The following is a 22,672-nucleotide window of genomic DNA, read 5'->3' as shown; positions in this document are numbered from 1 at the left end:
ATCTCTGTCCCAGTCTCAGGTCTTTTGCAGACTCCATCAGGTTCTTCCAGAATGGTCCTGTATTTGGCTCCATCCATCTTCCCATCAATTTTAACCATCTTCCCTGTCCCTGCTGAAGAAAAGCAGGCCCAAACCATGATGCTGCCACCACCATGTTTGACAGGGGGGATGGTGTGTTCAGGGTGATGAGCTGTGTTGCTTTTACGCCAAACATAACGTTTTGCATTGTTGCCAAAAAGTTCAATTTTGGTTTCATCTGACCAGAGCACCTTCTTCCACATGTTTGGTGTGTCTGCCAGGTGGCTTGTGGCAAACTTTAAACGACACTTTTTATGGATATCTTTAAGAAATGGCTTTCTTCTTGCCACTCTTCCATAAAGGCCAGATTTGTGCAATATACGACTGATTGTTGTCCTATGGACAGAGTCTCCCACCTCAGCTGTAGATCTCTGCAGTTCATCCAGAGTGATCATGGGCCTCTTGGCTGCATCTCTGATCAGTCTTCTCCTTGTATGAGCTGAAAGTTTAGAGGGACGGCCAGGTCTTGGTAGATTTGCAGTGGTCTGATACTCCTTCCATTTCAATATTATCGGTTGCACAGTGCTCCTTGGGATGTTTAAAGCTTGGGAAATCTTTTTGTATCCAAATCCGGCTTTAAACTTCTTCACAACAGTATCTCGGACCTGCCTGGTGTGTTCCTTGTTCTTCATGATGCTCTCTGCGCTTTTAACGGACCTCTGAGACTATCACAGTGCAGGTGCATTTATACGGAGACTTGATTACACACAGGTGGATTGTATTTATCCTCATTAGTCATTTAGGTCAACATTGGATCATTCAGAGATCCTCACTGAACTTCTGGAGAGAGTTTGCTGCACTGAAAGTAAAGGTAAAAAGTAATTTTGCACGCCCAATTTTTCAGTTTTTGATTTGTTAAAAAGTTTGAAATATCCAATAAATGTCGTTCCACTTCAAGATTGTGTCCCACTTGTTGTTGATTTTTCACAAAAAAATACAGTTTTATATCTTTATGTTTGAAGCCTGAAATGTGGCAAAAGGTCGCAAAGTTCAAGGGGGCTGAATACTTTCGCAAGGCACTGTATATGATATCAGATCCGTTGTCATCTGAGACCTTATTACTGATGATAGAATGACATAAACTGTATCTTAGAAAGTCTACACATTCTAGTTATCAGACTCACATGGAATTGTTGTGCATTCTAAATGTTTAAATACGAAACTATTTGTAAAAAAGATTAAATGTAATTTTAGCTTCTAAATGAGAGAATTGTTTCCATAAGGTAAACTCTGTGAACAGACATTGGTTGTGAACTATGAAACATGCCATTCTCTCCCCTACTACATAAGCCCTTTACGAAAATTGTACATTTGTGTTCCCGAGGACGACGGTCCATATGTTAAAAGGGCTAATATCAAACTACAGAACTATGCCAACTTCAGCATGAGCTTAAAGTATGGCAACTTGGTATGAACTTTGAACTCTTATTCACTAAAGAAATGATACCTCCTAGCCGTTGAGTGAGCAGCAGCAGCTGTAAACGTGGGCTAGGAAAGGATGGACAAAGTATCTCTTCTACCATACACACGACGGTATGTAAGTCGCTCTGGATAAGAGCGTCTGCTAAATGACTTAAATGTAAATGTAAACGCATCCTTTCTACCAAACATTCTTCAGAGTACAGGAACATCTCTGTTGGGCAACACGGCCTTCCATCTACGGACCAACCTATTGAAGCACAGCTCAGAGTAAATATTTCTTGCATTTTCCTTTTCCAAATGGGCGGTTATTTAGAATGCATAAGATTATTTAGGATAGCATAGCTTTACAAGGTCCGATCAGAGACCAAATTCCTTTGTTCCTCAGTCTTCCCGTGCATTCATTCAAAACCCAACCCCCTTTCTTTGTGTAACCAGCCATCATATCTGTTCAGTCCGCTAGGGACGTTTTCTTTTATGACATAGTTAGTAATCAATGTATGACCCATCCTGTGTATGTGTAATTCTGTGTGATTGTTTTGGTATTTAGTAAATAAATAATTCAACCAAATTTTGTATTGCTGATTCAACTTGTTAGCCAGGGTTTGTGAAGATAACCAAGAATTCTACGACTTCAGATGAGACTGAATAAGGTGAAGATTAAGAATTGACTGCTATTGATGTAAAAGATTACCAGGTCTTTAAGAGTTTATTCGGAAGATAACAGCTCTATAAACATTCTTTCGTGGTGCCCCGACTTTCTAGTTAATTACATTTACATGATTTGTTCAATCAGGTAATATTAATTACAGATAAATAATTTTATAGAATAGCATGTCATATCACTTAATCCGGCATAGCAAAGACACAACACATACCAAGAACAATAACGTCGTTCAATTCAAGTGTATACATTTAAAGTGGTCTAGGAGTGTGGTTGTCAAGGGAATCCCCCACCCTCCCAGGGAAACAGGGGGAGGTTATTCTCCTACAGTGCTCTATCCAGTCTGCAGGTTAACCCATAAGTCTTTCCCAGGACAGTCTCTCTATCCTATCCTCCTTTGCTTTTTCCCCCTCTCCCTCTCGTTCTAGATCTCTCTCTTCACTCACGTTCAACACATTTGACCCATGGTAGACGTTTCAGGCAGTAACCCTGTTCAGTTCTGAAAGGGTATGAACCAACCAGGAATGGAACAGTACTTATGTACTGCTGCTGTCATAGAGAGAGCACCATGCACAGCGAGAAAGGAAAATAAGACGAGAGATGACACCTTCATTCCTTTCATCACATTGCGCAGCGCAGTCATCCTCCCAGACAACTAGTTTTAGATGGTTGTAGACCTGATCACAGGTATCAGTAAAAGTATCAACCCCATCAACAGATCAATCAGTATGAACAGCATGAGCACCCAGCCCAAGGCGGATGAGTCCATTAGCAGATGGGTAGGGGGCTCTCTGTGTGTGCGAGAGTGGTGCATGTTGAAACAGCAGGTTGGCATTTATTGGGATGACTCATGTATTGAAGGCAGCTCTGCAGTGGTCACTAGCTGGCACAGCCACAAAGTAATAAAATCTAACCCTAACTTTAAATTATAAACATCTAGTGGAAACTGCTCAGTTCTGCCTCCAGAGCAAGACTCATGACAATAAAGGTCAACCTGCATTCTAACAGTGTGGTAGATTACAAATCACTGTGTGTGTGTGGTGTGTGTGTGTGTGTGTGTGTGTGTGTGTGTGTGTGTACCAACCCTTCAACAGCAGACACGTCACCCGTGATACAAGTCAGTATGGTGGGTTGGCAAGCCATGTCTGAGGACATTGGGAGATGATGTGGAAACCGGCCACTAGGGGCAACAGTGAACATTATTACCTTCAAGGAGTTTTCGGTTTCGCTATGGCGTTGTAGGCGGGGATGGCGGATGGGCGAAAGCCTCTGATTCCAAAGGTTGCAAGTTTGAATCCAGCGATAGAAAGTTATATTTTTTATTATTGTTTTAAACCTATCCCAAACCTTACCTTAAGATTTGCAATTAATGCCTGAACTTAACCCTAACCTTATAAATCTGGAGTTAATGCCTAAACTTAACCTTAAACACTTCTAAATTTGACGTTTGTGAAATATGGATGAACGTCTGACATGAGACCGTGAGAGCTAGTTGTCAACAGAGTTTACATTATGTCCATGCTGGTTCAAGTGGCATGGAAAAAGAGGGTTCCCCAGTGAAAGCATCAATCGTCTGAGGACAGATTCCATTACCAGGTTGATGGAAGACATCACAGTAGAAGATTGATTAAACCAAGGAATCCTCCCATTGGGAGGAGATGAGAGTTGTTGGGTGAGTTAACTAGAATAACATGCTATAAGGTTGTGATGTGGAACTGAGGTATTGTATTGTCCACAGTTGAGTAGGTTTACAAAAGAGTTGCAGTAATGGAGCGCGGCCAGCAATGGAATATTATTTTTTTATGTTTTATTTCACCTTTATTTAACCAGGTAGGCCAGTTGAGAACAAGTTCTCATTTACAACTGCGACCTGGCCAAGATAAAGCAAAGCAGTGCGACACAAACAACAACACGGAGTTACACATGGAATAAAGAAATGTACAGTCAATGACACAATAGGGAAAAAAGCATGTGCAAATGAGATAAGATTAGGGAGGTAAAGGCAATAAATAGGCCGTAGTGGTGAAGTAATTACAATTTAGCAATTAAACACTGGCGTGCAGAAGATGAATGTGCAAGTAGAGATACTGGGGTGCAAAGGAGAAAAAAATAATAAAAATAAGTAACAATATGGGGATGAGGTAGTTGGATGAGCAATTTACAGATGGGCTATGTATAGATGCAGTGAGTGTGAGCTGCTCTGACAGCTGATGCTTAAAGTTAGTGAGGGAGATAGGAGTCTCCAGCTTCAGGGATTTTCGCAATTCGTTCCAGTCATTGGTAGCAGAGAACTGGAAGGAAAGGCGGCCAAATGAGGAATAGGCTTTGGGGGTGACCAGTGAAATATACCTGCTGGAGCGCGTGCAACAGGTGTGTGCTGTTATGGTGACCAGTGAGCTGAGATAAGGCGGAGCTTTACCTAGCAAAGACTTATACATAACCTGGAGCCAGTGGGTTTGGCGACGTATATGAAGCGAGGGCCAGCCAACGAGAGCGTACAGGTCGCAGTGGTGGGTGGTATATGGGGCTTTGGTGACAAAATGGATGGCACTGTGATATATTGCATCCAATTTGCTGAGTAGAGTGTTGGAGGCTATTTTAAAAATGACATCGCCGAAGTCAAGGATCGGTAGGATAGTCAGTTTTACGAGGGTATGTTTGGCAGCATGAGTGAAAGAGGCTTTGTTGCAAATATCAACTCAGCATTCTGTGTTTATTGTTCATAAAGGTACATGCATGCGTGTGCGCAGAGGCATACCTGAATATATGCAATCTGTCTGCATGTGTCTGAATGTGAACATACCAGTGTGGGGGTGTTATGATGTGAAGGTAGAGTGTGTGTGGTGCTTAGGGGAGACAGGAATCTAGAGAGGGGGTTGTAAGCGTGCTTCTGTGTGTGTACCGTCTTTATCTTGTCAAACACAGAGCTGTATCTCTGTCTCAGAGCACAGCGGAGCGCTGCATCAATACAATATCCTGCAGAGAGTCTCTCTCTCTCTCTCTCAACGCCTCAGAAGCAAACGCATAACACACACAGGCCTACCCATTCCGTTAAAAAATAAAGCACACACACAACCAAAAACACCCCATTAAAATGCCTCAGAAGCAAACACAGGCCTACCCATTCTGTTAAAAATAACACACATAACACACACAGGCCTACCCATTCTGTTAAAAATAACACACATACCACACACAGGCCTACCCATTCTGTTAAAAATAACACACATACCACACACAGGCCTACCCATTCTGTTAAAAATAACACACATACCACACACAGGCCTACCCATTCTGTTAAAAATAACACACATACCACACACAGGCCTACCCATTCTGTTAAAAATAACACACATACCACACACAGGCCTACCCATTCTGTTAAAAATAACACACATACCACACACAGGCCTACCCATTCTGTTAAAAATAACACACATACCACACACAGGCCTACCCATTCTGTTAAAAATAACACACATACCACACACAGGTCTACCCATTCTGTTAAAAATAACACACATACCACACACAGGTCTACCCATTCTGTTAAAAATAACACACATACCACACACAGGCCTACCCATTCTGTTAAAAATAACACACATACCACACACAGGCCTAACCATTCTGTTAAAAATAACACACATACCACACACAGGCCTACCCATTCTGTTAAAAATAACACACATACCACACACAGGCCTACCCATTCTGTTAAAACACATGCAGCCTCCACCAGAGACCACCCCATAGCTTTTATCAACACCTGCCATTACCTGCCAGACATCTTTCAATGCAGGAAGTCAGTCAGTCAGACAGTCAGTCATTCAGTCAGTTAGTTAGTCAGTCAGTCCAGTCCAGTCAGTCAGGCTGCCTTCCCCTGGGCTGTCTTCCTGGAGCACTGTTTTTAATTCACTTAGCAGAGGGAACACATCAATTTAGCTTATGGTAATGAGATGCTCAGGAGACCTACCAATAGGACACTGATGGAGAAAGCCTGGGTGATCCATCACTCTGGGTGTGTGTGTGGGGGTGTGTGGGTGTGCATTTGTGGATGTGTGCAGATGGATTTAACCGCAAGAGGAAAACAAAAGTAGAGAATGAAGTATACAAAGCAACACCTAAAAAAGTACATCACCAACAGTAGAATTAACTGTTTCATGGCTGGGTGACCAATGGGAAGAGCTAAACAGAGACCTAACACAGTTTAACATGTCCAATCACACAGTCCCTCTGATGAGTCATGTCTACTGTATGTTCTCATCTACCACTCACAGCCCACTTCAGGAAACTGATGGGAACCAGGCCACAGCTTAAACTCACACGCACAAGAGCGTACACACAGATGGAAGAAATGTGAATCAGGATGACTGACAGGCCTGATGGTGCGGGACTACATTGTAGGAAGCTAGGTTTGTCTATGTCATCTTTGAGAGCATTGAGTGGGCGACATTGACTCCAGCCAATCAGCATTGAGGCCTGACTGTAACTTGGCAAAATGAAAAAGCCGAGAGGCCCTCAGAGATGAAGCACTCATGTAATATTCATGGGCAACGGGCTGAGTGTGTGTGTATGTGTGCGTGTGTGCGTGCGTGTGCGCATGTGTGCGTGTGTGTAAGAGGGCTTTCATAGTCAGATGAGAGTATGAGGAGAAGGAAGAAAAGGAAGAGAGTGAGAGGAGATCAGAAACAAGAACAGTCATTCGTTTTTGTACCTTACACCTCTGCTTTAAACCTCCTCTTTTAATCAAGGAAAATAATTCAATCCAGCCACCACATTTAAAATGAAAGAAGAAGAATCAGAAAATAAAGCAGAGCATCCTTAGAAATATCTGCTGATTCCAAGAGGACATGAAAGATTTAAAGCTTGCTCCCTCTCTCGCGCTCTCTCTCCCTCCCATCCCCCCCTCTCTCCCTCTCTCTCCCCACCCCTCTCTCTCACTCACACTCCCCTCCCCTCTCATGGCCACTCTCCCCCACCCCTCTCTCTTCCTCTTCCTCTTCCTCTCCCTTCCCCACCCGCCACTCCCCCACCCCTCTCCCTCATTCCCCCACCCCTCTCTCCCCTCTCACGCCCCCACCCCTCTCACTCCCCTTCTCCCCCTCTCACTCCCCCTCCCCCACCCCTCTCTCTTCCTCTCACTCCCCTTCTCCCCACCTCTCTCTCTCCCCCACCCCTCTGTCTGCGACACCATCTGATATTCATAAGTCTGTGCAATGACACGACTCAGCAATGTGCTGCTTCCCCCACTTTGATAGTGTGTACATGTGCATTTCACTTGAAGCACATTGAGCTGCATATAGAAACAGAGTGACTAGACAACACAGAACTGTATTTCTCAGTAAAATAAAGAGAAAATGAGAGCCTGGTCTCATAGACTAGACGTAGCATAGTAAACATAAACCCGGGACACTCAAATTAGTATGATTTGTTACGTTTGGTATGGTTACACAAGACAGTTACTTAAGGCAAAAACTAAAGTTGGGTGGTTGGTCGGGCTGGATAGGTAGCCGTATAACACGAACATCTAGCAACCCAAAGGTTGCGTGTTCGAATCTCATCACGGAAAACTTTTGCATTTCAGCTAATTAGCGACGACTTACTACTTTTGAGTTACTTAGCAATTACTTAGCATGTTAGTTAACCCTTCCCCTAACCATAAACTTAAACCTTAACCTAAATCCTAACCCTAACCTCTAACACAAAACTCTAGCTAAGCTAACATTACAATTTGTAACATATCATACGTTTTATAAATTCTTAACATATTTTTCGAATTGCAAATTAGTAGCATATCATACAAAATGGATGATGGACATCCACAAATGAATACATAAGATACGAATGGTCACATAACAAACTAAGTGGCTTTACGTTTACTATGCTATGTCTATGCTATGTTTCTCTCAAAAAACAACATTAAAGTAATGTAAAGATTAAACATATTGAACAGTGGTTGAAGCCAAGACGTCCACAAAGCCAGTGCTCCCGAGTGGATTAAACACAGATGAATCAGGAGGCATGACAGCACATTCTTAATGACTGTGCAGCTTTAATTGGCTGAATGTACAGTATCTGTGTATGTGAAATACACCAGTGTCCATCAATACCCAACATCAAACACATACTGTACAGGAGCAGTCCAGCCACTGAGGGGAGGAAACACGCACAGCAAGAAATAGAGAAATATCCATGGTTTGAAAGAGAGAGAATATATTTGAAGCATTTTTCACTGTGACGAGTAGAAGCTCTGGGGCACCAGTAGAGAGACATGACAGGGGACCAACCATATTACAATCAACAGCCAACGCAAATGGATCTCTGATTATACAGAGAGTGACACATGCTTGGAAGAGACATACAAAGACGCACACACACACACCCTCATAACTCTGGAGGACACACATCCCTGATTGATGTCTACTGTCACAGCAGGCTGTGAGTCACAGGTGAAAGGTCATTTTGTCAGCATCACACACAGCAGCTAAACTGGGTCAAGTTCTGCCAACCTGCAGAGGGAAACAAATGGGAACACCAATGGAAAAAACACGACTGGACTGGAGCTGCAGTTCAGTCATTGCAGATAGCAGTGTTTTCCACACTGCACTTTCAGAAGTATGTTTGATTTGAAAAGCAACATGCCCCACATCGGAGGGAGTTGACAATTTATTTAGATATTGGCAGCAGAGGAGGCTGGTGGGAGGAGCTATTGGAGGACGGGCTCATTGTAATGGCTGAAATGGAATAGTGTCAAACATGTGGTTTCTATACGTTTTATGTTTTTTTTATGCCAATCCATGTATTCTCTTCTAGCTATTACAATGAGCCTGTCCTCGTATAGCTCCTCTCATCAGCCTCCTCTGATTGGCAGTTATTATAACCTATAGATTGGGTCCTGGTCTGGTCACAACCTCCTGGCCCCAATACTTGCTACAGCTACAAAAAATATTTGCTTTGCCTATGGGAATTAACTTTGAACCCTGCGCTAACTGATTTAATATGCACAGTTATTATGTATATTAATATAATATACAAAGTTAAACTGCTTAACTAAGCATCTTGCTGGCTGACTTATTTTCAGAACAATTCAAATTGTTAGTCTCTAAAATTGCATTTATGTTGTAAAGGCCACTGGTAATGAAAGATGTTCTCCCGGTCTCCTCTGGTAAGGATGTACGGAATGTTGTGTTCTCCTTATAATGAGAGGATTAGAGAGAACGAGCTGGAAAAAGAGAGAGTTGGAGAGGGAGTGAGAGAGAGAGAGTTGAGAGAGGGAGTGAGAGAGAGAGAAAGAGAGAGTTCAAAAAGGAGAACCGCATTCAGATCTCTGTTACCACCCTGGGCTTGCTCCTGGGTAGATAAAATGTAGCACTCCAAAGGCATGCTGAAAATAGTATGGTAGATATGTTCCAAAGAGGCGCAGAAAATAATCTCAACAGACAGGTCCTCAACCAATATTATGTGTGCTACAGTTAGGACTAGGAGTGACAGGTTTTACTATCACTATCTTCGATTCCAACCATCCCCGATGTTGGTGAACAGTGCATTCCATCTTTTCTGTAGTACATTCTAACTGAAACACCACTGTGATGATTGACAGCTGGCACATGTTCATTATACACATTACCGCTGGCTTCATCAGTGCCAACGACAGCATCATCAAGCACAGGTGCAGCTCAGCTGTAAACCACATGGGCCTCAAGTGCATGTGCGCACATCACACACACACACTCCATAGCAGTGCTGCTGTTCTGCAGAGTTTAATAAAAGTAGTTGTGATATTTTGATATTCATGTTTGAGAGGACATCTGCATAGCAGCTCTGCCCAAGGGAGGGTTGATACAGCAGGCTGCTGCCTCCTCAGCACTATCACACAGGAACACAATAAAATGGTGTGTGTGTGTGAGAAACGCCTGGAAATATGAATCTGATAGCGGAGGTTAACTTTGTATTACAGTTGAGAATGACGCTCTAACTGATGAATCAAATGCTCTTGGATTCTGTTATTTTTGGTTGGGTGCTTGTATGAGTCAAAAACAAACAAGTGAAATGTACCGAAAGCTTTTTATTAAATTATATGATATTCCACATCGCTGTTTTGTGGTAAATACAGTATGCTACCCAAGGCAAATGTAATTACATCATGCCTGTATCCGTGACTGCCTGTGGCGCCAACAGAGTGTGACGTGTCTTCAGTGTTGAACAAAAGAACCACACAGTCACTGTTCTGTCACAATACTCTCTTCACCTGACATGAGCTTTCCCATAGAGCTGCATTGAAATGACTGATTAGAATAATGAGGAGGTCTAAAAAGCATGAGCGTGACAGGCAAAGATAAGAGACCCGTATAGTGATTGGGAAAAAACATTCCTGAGAATGTGCGAGTGTATGTATAAGGGCGGGTGGCATCCTCAGTTTACCCAGCTTTCCACTGCCTTACTGTGAAACCAGTGGAGGCTCCTCAGAGGAGGAAGGGGAGGACTATCCTCAGTAAATTTTATAGAAAATTACAATTGTAAAACATTTAAAAAGTTAGCCATTTTAGATAAAACTATACTAAATATAATTACGTCACCAAATAATTGATTAAAACACAATGTTATGTAAAAAAGGTATACAGTAGCCTCATGGTAGCAACATGGCGTAAGCAGAGGACAGCTTCTGTCGTCCTCTGGGTACATTGACTTCAATACACAACCTAGGAGGCTCATGGTTCTCACCCCCTTCCATAGACTTACACAGTAATTATGACAAATTCCAGAGAACGTCCTCCAGCCTATCAGAGCTCTTGCAGTATGAACTGACATGTTGTCCACCCAATCAAAGGATCAGGGAATTATCTAGTACTGAAAGCATAAGCTACAGCTAGCACTGCAGTGTATAACATGTGGTGAGTAGTTGACTCCGAGAGAAAGACAATATTTAACAATTTTTAAAAAATTATTTTTTTCCAAAATGGAGAAGCAAGAGAGAAAGTCATTTTTTTCAGTTTCACTTAGCTAGCAAATGCAGCTAGATAGTTTAGCCTACTGAAACACCCTGCTCAAACAGAGGGATGCTATGTTAGCTAGCTGGCCAACACAACACTGGAACTCTTCCTAGTCATGGTAAGCTTTTTGTATTACTAATTTCTTGCCACAGGGGCCCGCCGGTGTAACTGCTTACTGACTGTACATTGTAACGTTACTGCATGATTGTAGCGGGTTTACTAATGCGTTAGTTCTATTAGCTATGTTACTTTCCCTAATATTCCTTGCCTGGTCACATACAGCTGATGTGTTGTGCATTGAAGTCCACAAGTGAAGGGAAGAGGTGAGAGGAGGAGAGCGCATAGATGCGACAAGGAATACAAAATGGCTTCTATGAAAGTTAACTGTGTTTACGCATGATCAGGGGTGTATTCATTCCGCTGATTCTGTTAGAAAATGTTTCTTAATGGAAGCAAACGGAACCAAACGGGGGTAAACAACCTGAATTTGTGCAATAGAAACTCTTGTTTGCAACTGTTGGACTAATGATTACACCCTATATCAACTAGATGCAGAGTGTGTAAGGCAGTATTAAATGTCACTGTCTTTCCATGTGTCACTGTCTGTGACCTCAAATTTATCTGTCAACCTGTGTGCACCTACGTTGTAAACTTTCATGCTTGGGCTAGGTTGTCGTAACCTCATGGTGGGTATAGGGAAAATTTGAGTATCATATAGTAGCCTAAACCTATCGACGAATGAATTGAATGAGAGTCAGTATGCCGTAATAGAAATAAGGCCATGCTCATGAAAAAAACATACGGTTCCAGCACACACACACAGGTCACAAAGCCGTCCTAAGCCCACTAAGAGAAACAGCCCAATAAAATATGCACCCTCGCAAATAAAATATGCCCCTCCATGTTCCGTTAAAACATTCAGACTGCTAGCCACGTGCTACACTATACACTCCACCATGTAGCGGCACGGGGGGAAAGAAGAAGCCTGAACCTCAGCAGCACCGAATGGAAGCGCTGTGCTGCGTTGAGCCAGCGAAGGTTGAGCGAGTTCAAAGTCTAATCCTGGACTTCACCCATGGGAGTTCAGAGCTGGGAAAGGACAAAGAGCAGGGCTGTTTTATGTCTAAAAAGCCTTTTCTATTTCTGCTGCATGTGTGTGTGTGTGTGAGGATGGGAGCACACACTCTGGAGGAATCAAGGCTTTAGCGAGTGAGGGGAGCTAAATCCTCTAACACATGCACACAAGCAAATGCACAAATACACTAGGCTACCACTGTCTTAAAAGCTATTGTTCAATTATTTCTTATTAACAGTCTACAAATGAACGCCTTCTTAAAACAGTGTTAATTTGCACAGCATAATGAAGCCATTGTTCCCACTGTAGTGTTATCTGTCCATTGATGCCTTTTGATATCGTTCTTCCATCATACACACATGCACACACACGCGCAGCAGGCCTGAGAAAACAAACAGAAACACTAGTTCGATCTCAGTTGTTCTGGGGCTTCGTACTCTATCCAAAAAAACTCTTGTTTATCAAGATGAGACAACCTTCAAACTGAACAGAGAAACTAAAGCTTCTGCATTGTTCTGAAGCATTGTACAAATGATACCATAGACAGTGAGAGCTATATCACACTATAGGATTACACAGAGAGGCTGACTGGCCTAGACTGGCTTCCTACTGCCTGGGCTCTTTGTCAAAATGGTGGGTTTACCCAATAAATTACTGGAAGCTTACATTATAGTGTGTGACTCTCTTAATTTGTTATAGCCTACTCTTTTCAAGCTCTGCCACAGATCTGGCCTGGAGTATGGGTGGACACAGCCCATGTCGAGGCTGGAGAGGTATGAAGAGTTCAAAAAGGTGGGAGGCAGGCCTTTTTAACAGACCGTTAGCCCTGTCTAGGAACTAAGCTCTCGACTTTGTCAATATAGATTGAGGTTGCAATCTAACCTGACTAATGAATATAGCCACTAATTAGCCTGTGTTAAATACCACTTCCCTGGCTATACGTCAAGCTATTAGTCGATAATCTAATGGCTCATTGGCTAAAAATCAATGCTGTTGTGCTGAGGCTAAGTAAATGAGAAGGGAAAAGCAAACAAACATTTTCTCATCATTTCAAGCTAGAAGTATATCTAATCTTAGTGAGATTATCAGGGAGGAAAGTAAGTACTAAAACTGAGAGTTGTAAGACTTGTTCATTTCTAAACTTCCTGAACTCCACGGTGCGGCTAAAAAAGACCTGAGGTTTTCAAAAGGGCTTTCGGCAGGAAATCCAGGAGCATTTCCAAAGAATGAGTCTGAAAAGCCCAGTCTGAAAAGGTGTGTTGTTGTTGTTTCAGGGGCTTTTTTTCTCAAGAGTTGGATATGTTTCAGGATAGGAAATAATAGCAGTGCTTAGTCAGTCCTTTCTCTTCTCTCGTTCTACAGAATATCCTTGATAGTTTACTGGATGTCGTGGGAGTGTTGCGGGAGTGTCAGAGTTGTTGGTTAGAGCAGTTTGTGCTCTTCAGATATCAAAACATCTCACACTTTGATAAACACATAACTACACACAAACACACAGGAACGGACACACATGCACACTCGATACAGGGCCTATGCACCAGGCCTGCACCAGGCCCTATGCACCGGGCCCTATGCACCGGGCCCTATGCACCGGGCCCTATGCACCGGGCCCTATGCACCGGGCCCTATGCACCAGGCCCTATGCACCAGGCCCTATGCACCAGGCCCTATGCACCAGGCCCTATGCACCGGGCAGCAGCTAGGACTGGTTAGTTTACCTGGCTGGCGTCGTGTGTATACATCACATTATACCCTAGCATCATATCACCAGCAACACTTAAGCTTAGTTTTATGATGCTACTTCCCTATTTGAATAAAATCAGAGTCCTGATAGTCCCCCTGAACCAATGACCTGTGTTAAGGGGCAGTAATTGTCTTTTTACCGCCACCTTTAGATCTCCCCGGTGCCCTCCTCGTATCACTACGCCAGAGCAACACTTCACTCCACCACCGCAACCCGTAACCTAGCAACGGCCCGCTGAAGGCCTGAAGAGCAGCAGCTTCCGTTTGGTTTTGTGTGAGTGTTGTGCCTTGGCAACAAAGTGAGCTCCTCTTCACTTCAGATGATAGGCAGCTTTATCTGTATGTAGCTTGTAAATATCTGTGTACTGGATTAATACCTATAGAGAACACTAAAGGGCATTTCCATGTAAAAGGACCTATGAGCACAAACATGTGAAGTTCATAGGAGCATGTCAAATCTGGTGTCAAATGAAAGCAAAGAGTATAGTTTTTTTAATTAAGTCATATATATAGTTTTTTAAAAACCTTTTTCCATCCTACAAATTAGGAATAAGTAAAGGCGTTGACTTTTGGTCAAACAGCTGGAAAAGGTGTCTTAGAAAACATCTGGCAGAAATAGTCCTAAAAGGTATTAAAAATGCATCAAATCACATTAATGTTGATATAAAGACACCTGCCAACTAATATGAACATGTACATTTTGTTTTGCAGAAATTACTTGCCATCTGTAAGTTTAAGAAATATTGCCTAGTGTCTTGTCATTTAGTTACCAAAAACCCACATATCTTTAAGATATAACTTTATTTCTCTCCCTCATGAGGAAGGATAATGAAAGAACACAGAATTAACAATAAAGGTAGGCCTACCAATTAGTTGTAGTGTTTTTACTGATATCTATTTAGTTTATTATTTATTAAATGATTAAAATGTGCCCTTCTGTTATCAAATCGGAAACATAATGACCAAAAAATCTGCAACAGAATGACTGCAACTGTATTGGCTACAATGGGAGCTCATTTGCTACTGTCCTCTCTTCCACTGGCATACTGTTATGTTCAGCTCATAGTGTCTCCTGTTACTGTCCTCTCTTCTACTGGCATACTGTTATGTTCAGCTCATAGTGTCTCCTGCTACTGTCCTCTCTTCCACTGGCATACTGTTATATTCAGCTCATAGTGTCTCCTGTTACTGTCCTCTCTTCCACTGGCATACTGTTATGTTCAGCTCATAGTGTCTCCTGTTACTGTCCTCCCTTCCACTGGCATACTGTTATGTTCAGCTCATAGTGTCTCCTGTTACTGTCCTCTCTTCCACTGGCATACTGTTATGTTCAGCTCATAGTGTCTCCTGTTACTGTCCTCTCTTCTACTGGCATACTGTTATGTTCAGCTCATAGTGTCTCCTGTTACTGTCCTCCCTTCCACTGACATACTGTTATGTTCAGCTCATAGTGTCTCCTGCTACTGTCCTCTCTTCCACTGGCATACTGTTATATTCAGCTCATAGTGTCTCCTGCTACTGTCCTCTCTTCCACTGGCATACTGTTATGTTCAGCTCATAGTGTCTCCTGTTACTGTCCTCTCTTCCACTGGCATACTGTTATGTTCAGCTCATAGTGTCTCCTGTTACTGTCCTCTCTTCTACTGGCATACTGTTATGTTCAGCTCATAGTGTCTCCTGTTACTGTCCTCCCTTCCACTGACATACTGTTATGTTCAGCTCATAGTGTCTCCTGCTACTGTCCTCTCTTCCACTGGCATACTGTTATATTCAGCTCATAGTGTCTCCTGCTACTGTCCTCTCTTCCACTGGCATACTGTTATGTTCAGCTCATAGTGTCTCCTGTTACTGTCCTCTCTTCCACTGGCATACTGTTATGTTCAGCTCATAGTGTCTCCTGTTACTGTCCTCTCTTCCACTGACATACTGTTATATTCAGCTCATAGTGTCTCCTGTTACTGTCCTCTCTTCCACTGGCATACTGTTATGTTCAGCTCATAACTGTTTTCTTTCTCTTTCTGTCACATGGTGGTCAAAGCAAGAGTGTGAAAACAGTCTGGACAACCACTCACTCTCAAGTTAATGTCAACTCTCCCATGAACCCCTTTGCAATCAATGTTTTTGGTTTGGCATACTTTCAAAGTGAAAAATCAGAGTCTCAGCGTCATTCTATGGAATTGCTCTACAGATGAAGATATAGCCTACCTAGATCACCAAAGAAGGCCCAAGCAGAGAAATGGGAGAAATAATAACTTATAACAGGTAAACAATATCTATTTAGTAAGCAATCATAAAATCACACTTCCAAAAATCTAATTGTAGCTATATAACTGGACACCTAACAACAGACTCTGATTACCAGTATTAAAGATGTATTAAAAAACAGTGGCACAGAAACGGCAACCAAGTTTCTACTTTCATAAGGCTAATAACTGGAATATGTTTCAAATTACTTGAATATGGGAAAGGTGTAACAATTTGTATTTGCAGCAGTAAGTCACTGAAATGCATCAGAAATTCCAGGAAAACATGAGGGAAGCTAATCAGGCAAAAGCGCCTCTAGCCTAGTCGGGGCCCGAAAAGAGATTTTGGTTTGATACATTTTTGGGCTGAGTTAAAGAACATTTTCAGCAATTCCACAAATTGTGTCATGAGGTGAAGCATTGTTTCGTAGTTTTAAAGCTAATTTCCTGCCATTCTACACATTTTGCCATGGGGTGATGAGAAACTTTTGCAGTTTTAAAGCAGATTTTCTGCAATTCTACACATTTTGTCATGACTTATACCATGTTCATATGATATCTGATTGAGAGTGAAAAAATAATCTATGGGGCCCCCTGGAGGTTAGGGCCCACGTGCGTGCCAGGTTGGTAATTTGTACTACAAGGTTTAGATAGAGATATCCCTCTAGTGGTGTGGGGGCTGTGCTTTGGCAAGTGGGTGGGGTTATATCCTGCCTGTTTGGCCCTGTCCGGGGGTATCATCGGATGGGGCCACAGTGTCTTCTGACCCCTCCTGTCTCAGCCTCCAGTATTTATGCTGCAATAGTTTATGTGTCGGGGGGCTAGGGTCAATCTGTTATATCTGGAGTACTTCTCCTGTCTTATATGGTGTCCTGTGTGAATTTAAGTATGCTCTCTCTAACTCTCTCTTTCTTTCTTTCTCTCTCTCTGAGGACCTGAGCCCTAGGACCATGCCTCAGGACTACCTGGCATGATGACTCCTTGCTGTCCCCAGTCCACCTGGCCGTGCTGCTGCTCCAGGTTCAACTGTTCTGCCTGCGGCTATGGAACCCTGACCTGTTCACCGGACGTGCTACCTGTCCCAGACCTGCTGTTTTCAACTCTCTGGAGACAGCAGGAGCGGTAGAGATACTCTTAATGATCAGCTATGAAAAGCCAACTGACATTTACTCCTAGGTGCTGACTTGTTGCACCCTCAACAACTACTGTGATTATTATTATTTGACCATGCTGGTCATTTATGAACATTTGAACATCTTGGCCATGTTCTGTTATAATCTCCACCCGGCACAGCCAGAAGAGGACTGGCCACCCCTCATAGCCTGGTTCCTCTCTAGGGTTCTTCCTAGGTTTTGGCCTTTCTAGGGAGTTTTTCCTAGCCACCGTGCTTCTACGCCTGCATTGCTTGCTGTTTGGGGTTTTAGGCTGGGTTTCTGTACAGCACTTTGAGATATCAGCTGATGTAAGAAGGGCTATATAAATACATTTGATTTTGATTTGATTTGATAGCTGGCTAGCATCTAAAAATGTTTTGCTAACATGAGCTAATTGAGTGACTGCCAGTGACTTACGTTACAAGTGGAAAACTGCTGATGCACAACCAAATTTCAGAAATAACTTTACTAATTCTAAGTTGAGATATATATACAGTGCCTTGCGAAAGTATTCGGCCCCCTTTAACTTTGCGACCTTTTGCCACATTTCAGGCTTCAAACATAAAGATATAAAACTGTATTTTTTTGTGAAGAATCAACAACAAGTGGGACACAATCATGAAGTGGAACGACATTTATTGGATATTTCAAACTTTTTTAACAAATCAAAAACTGAAAAATTGGGCGTGCAAAATTATTCAGCCCCCTTAAGTTAATACTTTGTAGCGCCACCTTTTGCTGCGATTACAGCTGTAAGTCGCTTGAGGTATGTCTCTATCAGTTGTGCACATCGAGACACTGAAATTTTTTCCCATTCCTCCTTGCAAAACAGCTCGAGCTCAGTGAGGTTGGATGGAGAGCATTTGTGAACAGCAGTTTTCAGTTCTTTCCACAGATTCTCGATTGGATTCAGGTCTGGACTTTGACTTGGCCATTCTAACACCTGGATATGTTTATTTTTGAACCATTCCATTGTAGATTTTGCTTTATGTTTTGGATCATTGTCTTGTTGGAAGACAAATCTCCGTCCCAGTCTCAGGTCTTTTGCAGACTCCATCAGGTTCTTCCAGAATGGTCCTGTATTTGGCTCCATCCATCTTCCCATCAATTTTAACCATCTTCCCTGTCCCTGCTGAAGAAAAGCAGGCCCAAACCATGATGCTGCCACCACCATGTTTGACAGTGGGGATGGTGTGTTCAGGGTGATGCGCTGTGTTGCTTTTACGCCAAACATAACGTTTTGCATTGTTGCCAAAAAGTTCCATTTTGGTTTCATCTGACCAGAGCACCTTCTTCCACATGTTTGGTGTGTCTCCCAGGTGGCTTGTGGCAAACTTTAAACGACACTTTTTATGGATATCTTTAAGAAATGGCTTTCTTCTTGCCACTCTTCCATAAAGGCCAGATTTGTGCAATATACGACTGATTGTTGTCCTATGGACAGAGTCTCCCACCTCAGCTGTAGATCTCTGCAGTTCATCCAGAGTGATCATGGGCCTCTTGGCTGCATCTCTGATCAGTTTTCTCCTTGTATGAGCTGAAAGTTTAGAGGGACGGCCAGGTCTTGGTAGATTTGCAGTGGTCTGATACTCCTTCCATTTCAATATTATCGCTTGCACAGTGCTCCTTGGGATGTTTAAAGCTTGGGAAATCTTTTTGTATCCAAATCCGGCTTTAAACTTCTTCACAACAGTATCTCGTACCTGCCTGGTGTGTTCCTTGTTCTTCATGATGCTCTCTGCGCTTTTAATGGACCTCTGAGACTATCACAATGCAGGTGCATTTATACGGAGACTTGATTACACACAGGTGGATTGTATTTATCATCATTAGTCATTTAGGTCAACATTGGATCATTCAGAGATCCTCACTGAACTTCTGGAGAGAGTTTGCTGCACTGAAAGTAAAGGGGCTGAATAATTTTGCAAGCCCAATTTTTCAGTTTTTGATTTGTTAAAAATATCCAATAATATCCACTTCATGATTGTGTCCCACTTGTTGTTGATTCTTCACAAAAAAATACAGTTTTATATCTTTATGTTTGAAGCCTGAAATGTGGCAAAAGGTCACAAAGTTCAAGGGCGCCGAATACTTTCGCAAGGCACTGTATATATATATATATATATATATATTTGTAACTTTCTTTCGGGTCAAACCAAACAGCGTCGCGGCCCCTGTTTGGTCAGCCCTGGTCTAGGTAATAGAAAGTCTGTGTGTTGTTGTTGACAGGTGTGTGTGTATGTGTCTGTTCTGTACTCACCCGCAGCCATCTGCATGTATCCAGCCAGTGTACAGATCCTCCTCTCACAGCCTCCGCTGGGCAGGAAGATGGTGATGATGGCCAACAGAGAGCTGACTGCCAGGAGAGAACATCCTCCAGAACACAGCACTGCACTCGTCTGAAACACACACACAAACACCAGAGAAAGGAGTAAGTTCAAGGATTGATCACTCGTTAAACATAAATACACTATTAATGCATATTTGAATATCAGCTTGCAATTCAGCAACCAGTACATATCAAGGAAGCAACTGACAGGTTGAACCATACTAAATATAATGTGTGATAGTTTGAAAGCTAGAAACAGCGTTAAACATGTTACTCTCACTCACAGACCCACACATTGGTTACAAATGTTCTGTTTCCTGAGACAGTGCTTCAAATCAGAACAACAAAGGATTGACCCTGACTGTCCTCATTCATTACACTATGTTTAATCACACACTGGTTACACAGACAGAGAGAGAGAGGCTGAGGAGAACACTGGGCAAGCACAACACACAACCCACGCTAACAGACAACTATTCACACACAATCCACTAACACGAACACACACAAACTGTGGGCTAGGTGAGGTCCTGGAATGTAGATGCTATGCACCCAATGCGTTCTAGGTAGGGAAAGGAAGGAGCTGTGTGTCAGGTGAGTGGGGGTTGCAGGAGAATTCCCCCAGACAAACACCCTCCTTCCTCATCCTGATTCCTGCGGTTTGATCTGCCTGACAGTCTTTTCATTCATTAGCCTATCACCCCGTCTCACACTGGCTTTGATAAATCAAATCAAATTTTATTTGTCACATACACATGTTTAGCAGATGTTAATGTGAGTGTAGTGAAATGCTTGTGCTTCTAGTTCCGAAAATGCAGTAATATCCAACGAGTAATCTAACCTAATAATTTCACATAAATGACCTTATAAACACAAGTGTGAAGGAATGAATAAGAATATGTACATTAAAAAAATATATGATGGTCGAACGGCATAGGCAAGATGCAGTGGATGGTATAGAGTACAGTATATACATATGAGATGAGTAATATAGGGTATGTAAACATATAAAAGTGGCATTGTTTAAAGTGTAAGATGTTGCTTCAATATATCCATATACATTTTTTCCCCCTCATGATGCCATCTATTTTGTGAAGTGCACCAGTCCCTCCTGCAGCAAAGCAGGAGTGTAAGAAAAAGAGGGAGGAGATATGTGCTGTTATACTGGGTTAAAATCAACATGCCTTTTACTATCGGATCATAACCAAAGCAATAATCAAAAGTGAACAACAATGATTATGATGATGATGATGTTGATGATGGTCACGATGAAGGTGTTTCTGCTGCATTGCTGATCACATGAGAGGTGAGAGGAAGGTATACTGTACAGAGTAGGCTCTGTATAAAAGCCATTAAATATGATGTTCTTTGTTCTCTTTTCCTCTCTCACCAAAATGATATTCATGTATGCATGGGAATGTCTGGTTCTTTCCCTCATTGCTTGATCTTGACTTGTCTCACAGCCTCCTGGTGTAGCGCCTAGCTGCCTCCCTGCCATGTCTATTTTACATTCAGTGACACATTTGAAGGTACGCTGGGCCTCAATGTTGTAGTAAGATTACAGATACTTTTGAAAAACTAGATGATTACTTCGAGGATTACTTTTAAATTCAGAAAGGGATGTTTGCAAAACAAACTATTTGACACTTCTCTGTTTTCTCAATGACACTCAAATTAGCATTGAAAAAAGGCGCAAGTTTAAATATGGTCAGACTCGCTCACGTTGAACAAAAGTCAGAGACCACTATGATGACACACCAAATGTGTTTGATGGATCGCGGGAAAAGAGCAGAAATAGGCTTTTGTAGGCTACAGTCCAAGCTATATCTTCCAATGGTGCGACTGCTGTCGGCATCCAAAGATTATCCAATTTGAATAAACGCGTGTAGGTAAGGATGACAGCAGCGGTGAAGTCTTCCGCGATACGGACATCGCTTTTTATTGACATCTACATAGTGCACTGATGTGAATCACATTGCTTCTCTCTCATTTAGCTATTTGCGCCTTACGGATTGTGATTGTTGTTAATGGCTGTTCACAAATCTATATGTGTATTTGAACCCAATAATGGTTGAATTCAAGAAGTTTAAACTGCCTGTCAATCAATTGTTTTTTAAACCTGTGAACATACAGTGAAAAATGCGCTCTTGCAACAGCTGCATAGTTCGGATCCCAGCCTATGGAATAAAATGTAGGCTTTTATTGCTCAATCTAATTCATGCTGATTAAAAACAATCCATAGGCCTAATGGACACATGCTTAAACACTTTTGATTTCCCCTTTAAGTCTATCTGTAGTTTCTACATCAATTTTATTTATTTATTTGTTTATATATATATATTTGTTTATATATATATCCATTGATTCTTGAAGAATATAACTTGTAAATGCCTCATGAGCTTAGTTCAACTGTCACACACCATGTGAACCCAAAATATAAGCTTGTTTTTCTCCAATGTTTGTAAACATTGTAAATGTAAACACACACTGTATAGCCTCTTAACATGGTTAAAACAATAATTTTGATATCATGGATGGTCAGTCCTTGTATCCATTGCTCTGTCTATTAATCTGAGAGTGGTTACATTTTTCCAGGCCCATCCCTCAGCTTTTTACCAAAACGCGGGGCTGCCGTTTTGTTATTGTTTCATCGGAGGATGTTCCCTTTAAACAGCTAGATATTATCAAGATATCAAAGTGTCACCAACAAAAAGGTAAACAATAGGCCTATAGAAAATGCAGCATATAGCATTCATTTTTCATGCCAATCCATAAACGCATCATTTACTTTTCAACTCGAATCAGTCATCCATGACAACAATATCCTAAACATAGCAGGGCTGGCTAATAAGTCCTTCGTTTTTGGGTTATGCTTAGGTAAAACAAGTTGGCCAATGTATACTTCCACATCCGTATAACATTTATTGGAATGACTGGAATTCTGATCGACTTTGGTTTTTAATGTAAATATATC

General features: G+C 42.0%; 1 protein-coding gene across 1 annotated transcript in view; it reads right to left on the bottom strand.

Moving 5' to 3' along the window:
• The window catches only part of LOC115105544 (LHFPL tetraspan subfamily member 7 protein), a 224,725-nt gene that overhangs the window by 118,306 nt on the left and 83,747 nt on the right, over window positions 1-22,672 (bottom strand). The window contains exon 2 of the mRNA XM_029627713.2: window positions 19,630-19,768. Coding sequence (XP_029483573.1) covers window positions 19,630-19,768 — 139 coding nt within the window. The remainder of the gene's footprint in view (window positions 1-19,629; window positions 19,769-22,672) is intronic.

The sequence above is a fragment of the Oncorhynchus nerka genome, linkage group LG22 (genome assembly GCF_034236695.1).
Source record: "Oncorhynchus nerka isolate Pitt River linkage group LG22, Oner_Uvic_2.0, whole genome shotgun sequence".
NCBI lineage: Eukaryota > Metazoa > Chordata > Actinopteri > Salmoniformes > Salmonidae > Oncorhynchus > Oncorhynchus nerka.
Note: the sequence above shows the minus strand (reverse complement) of the source record. Positions and strands in the feature narration are given on the sequence as shown.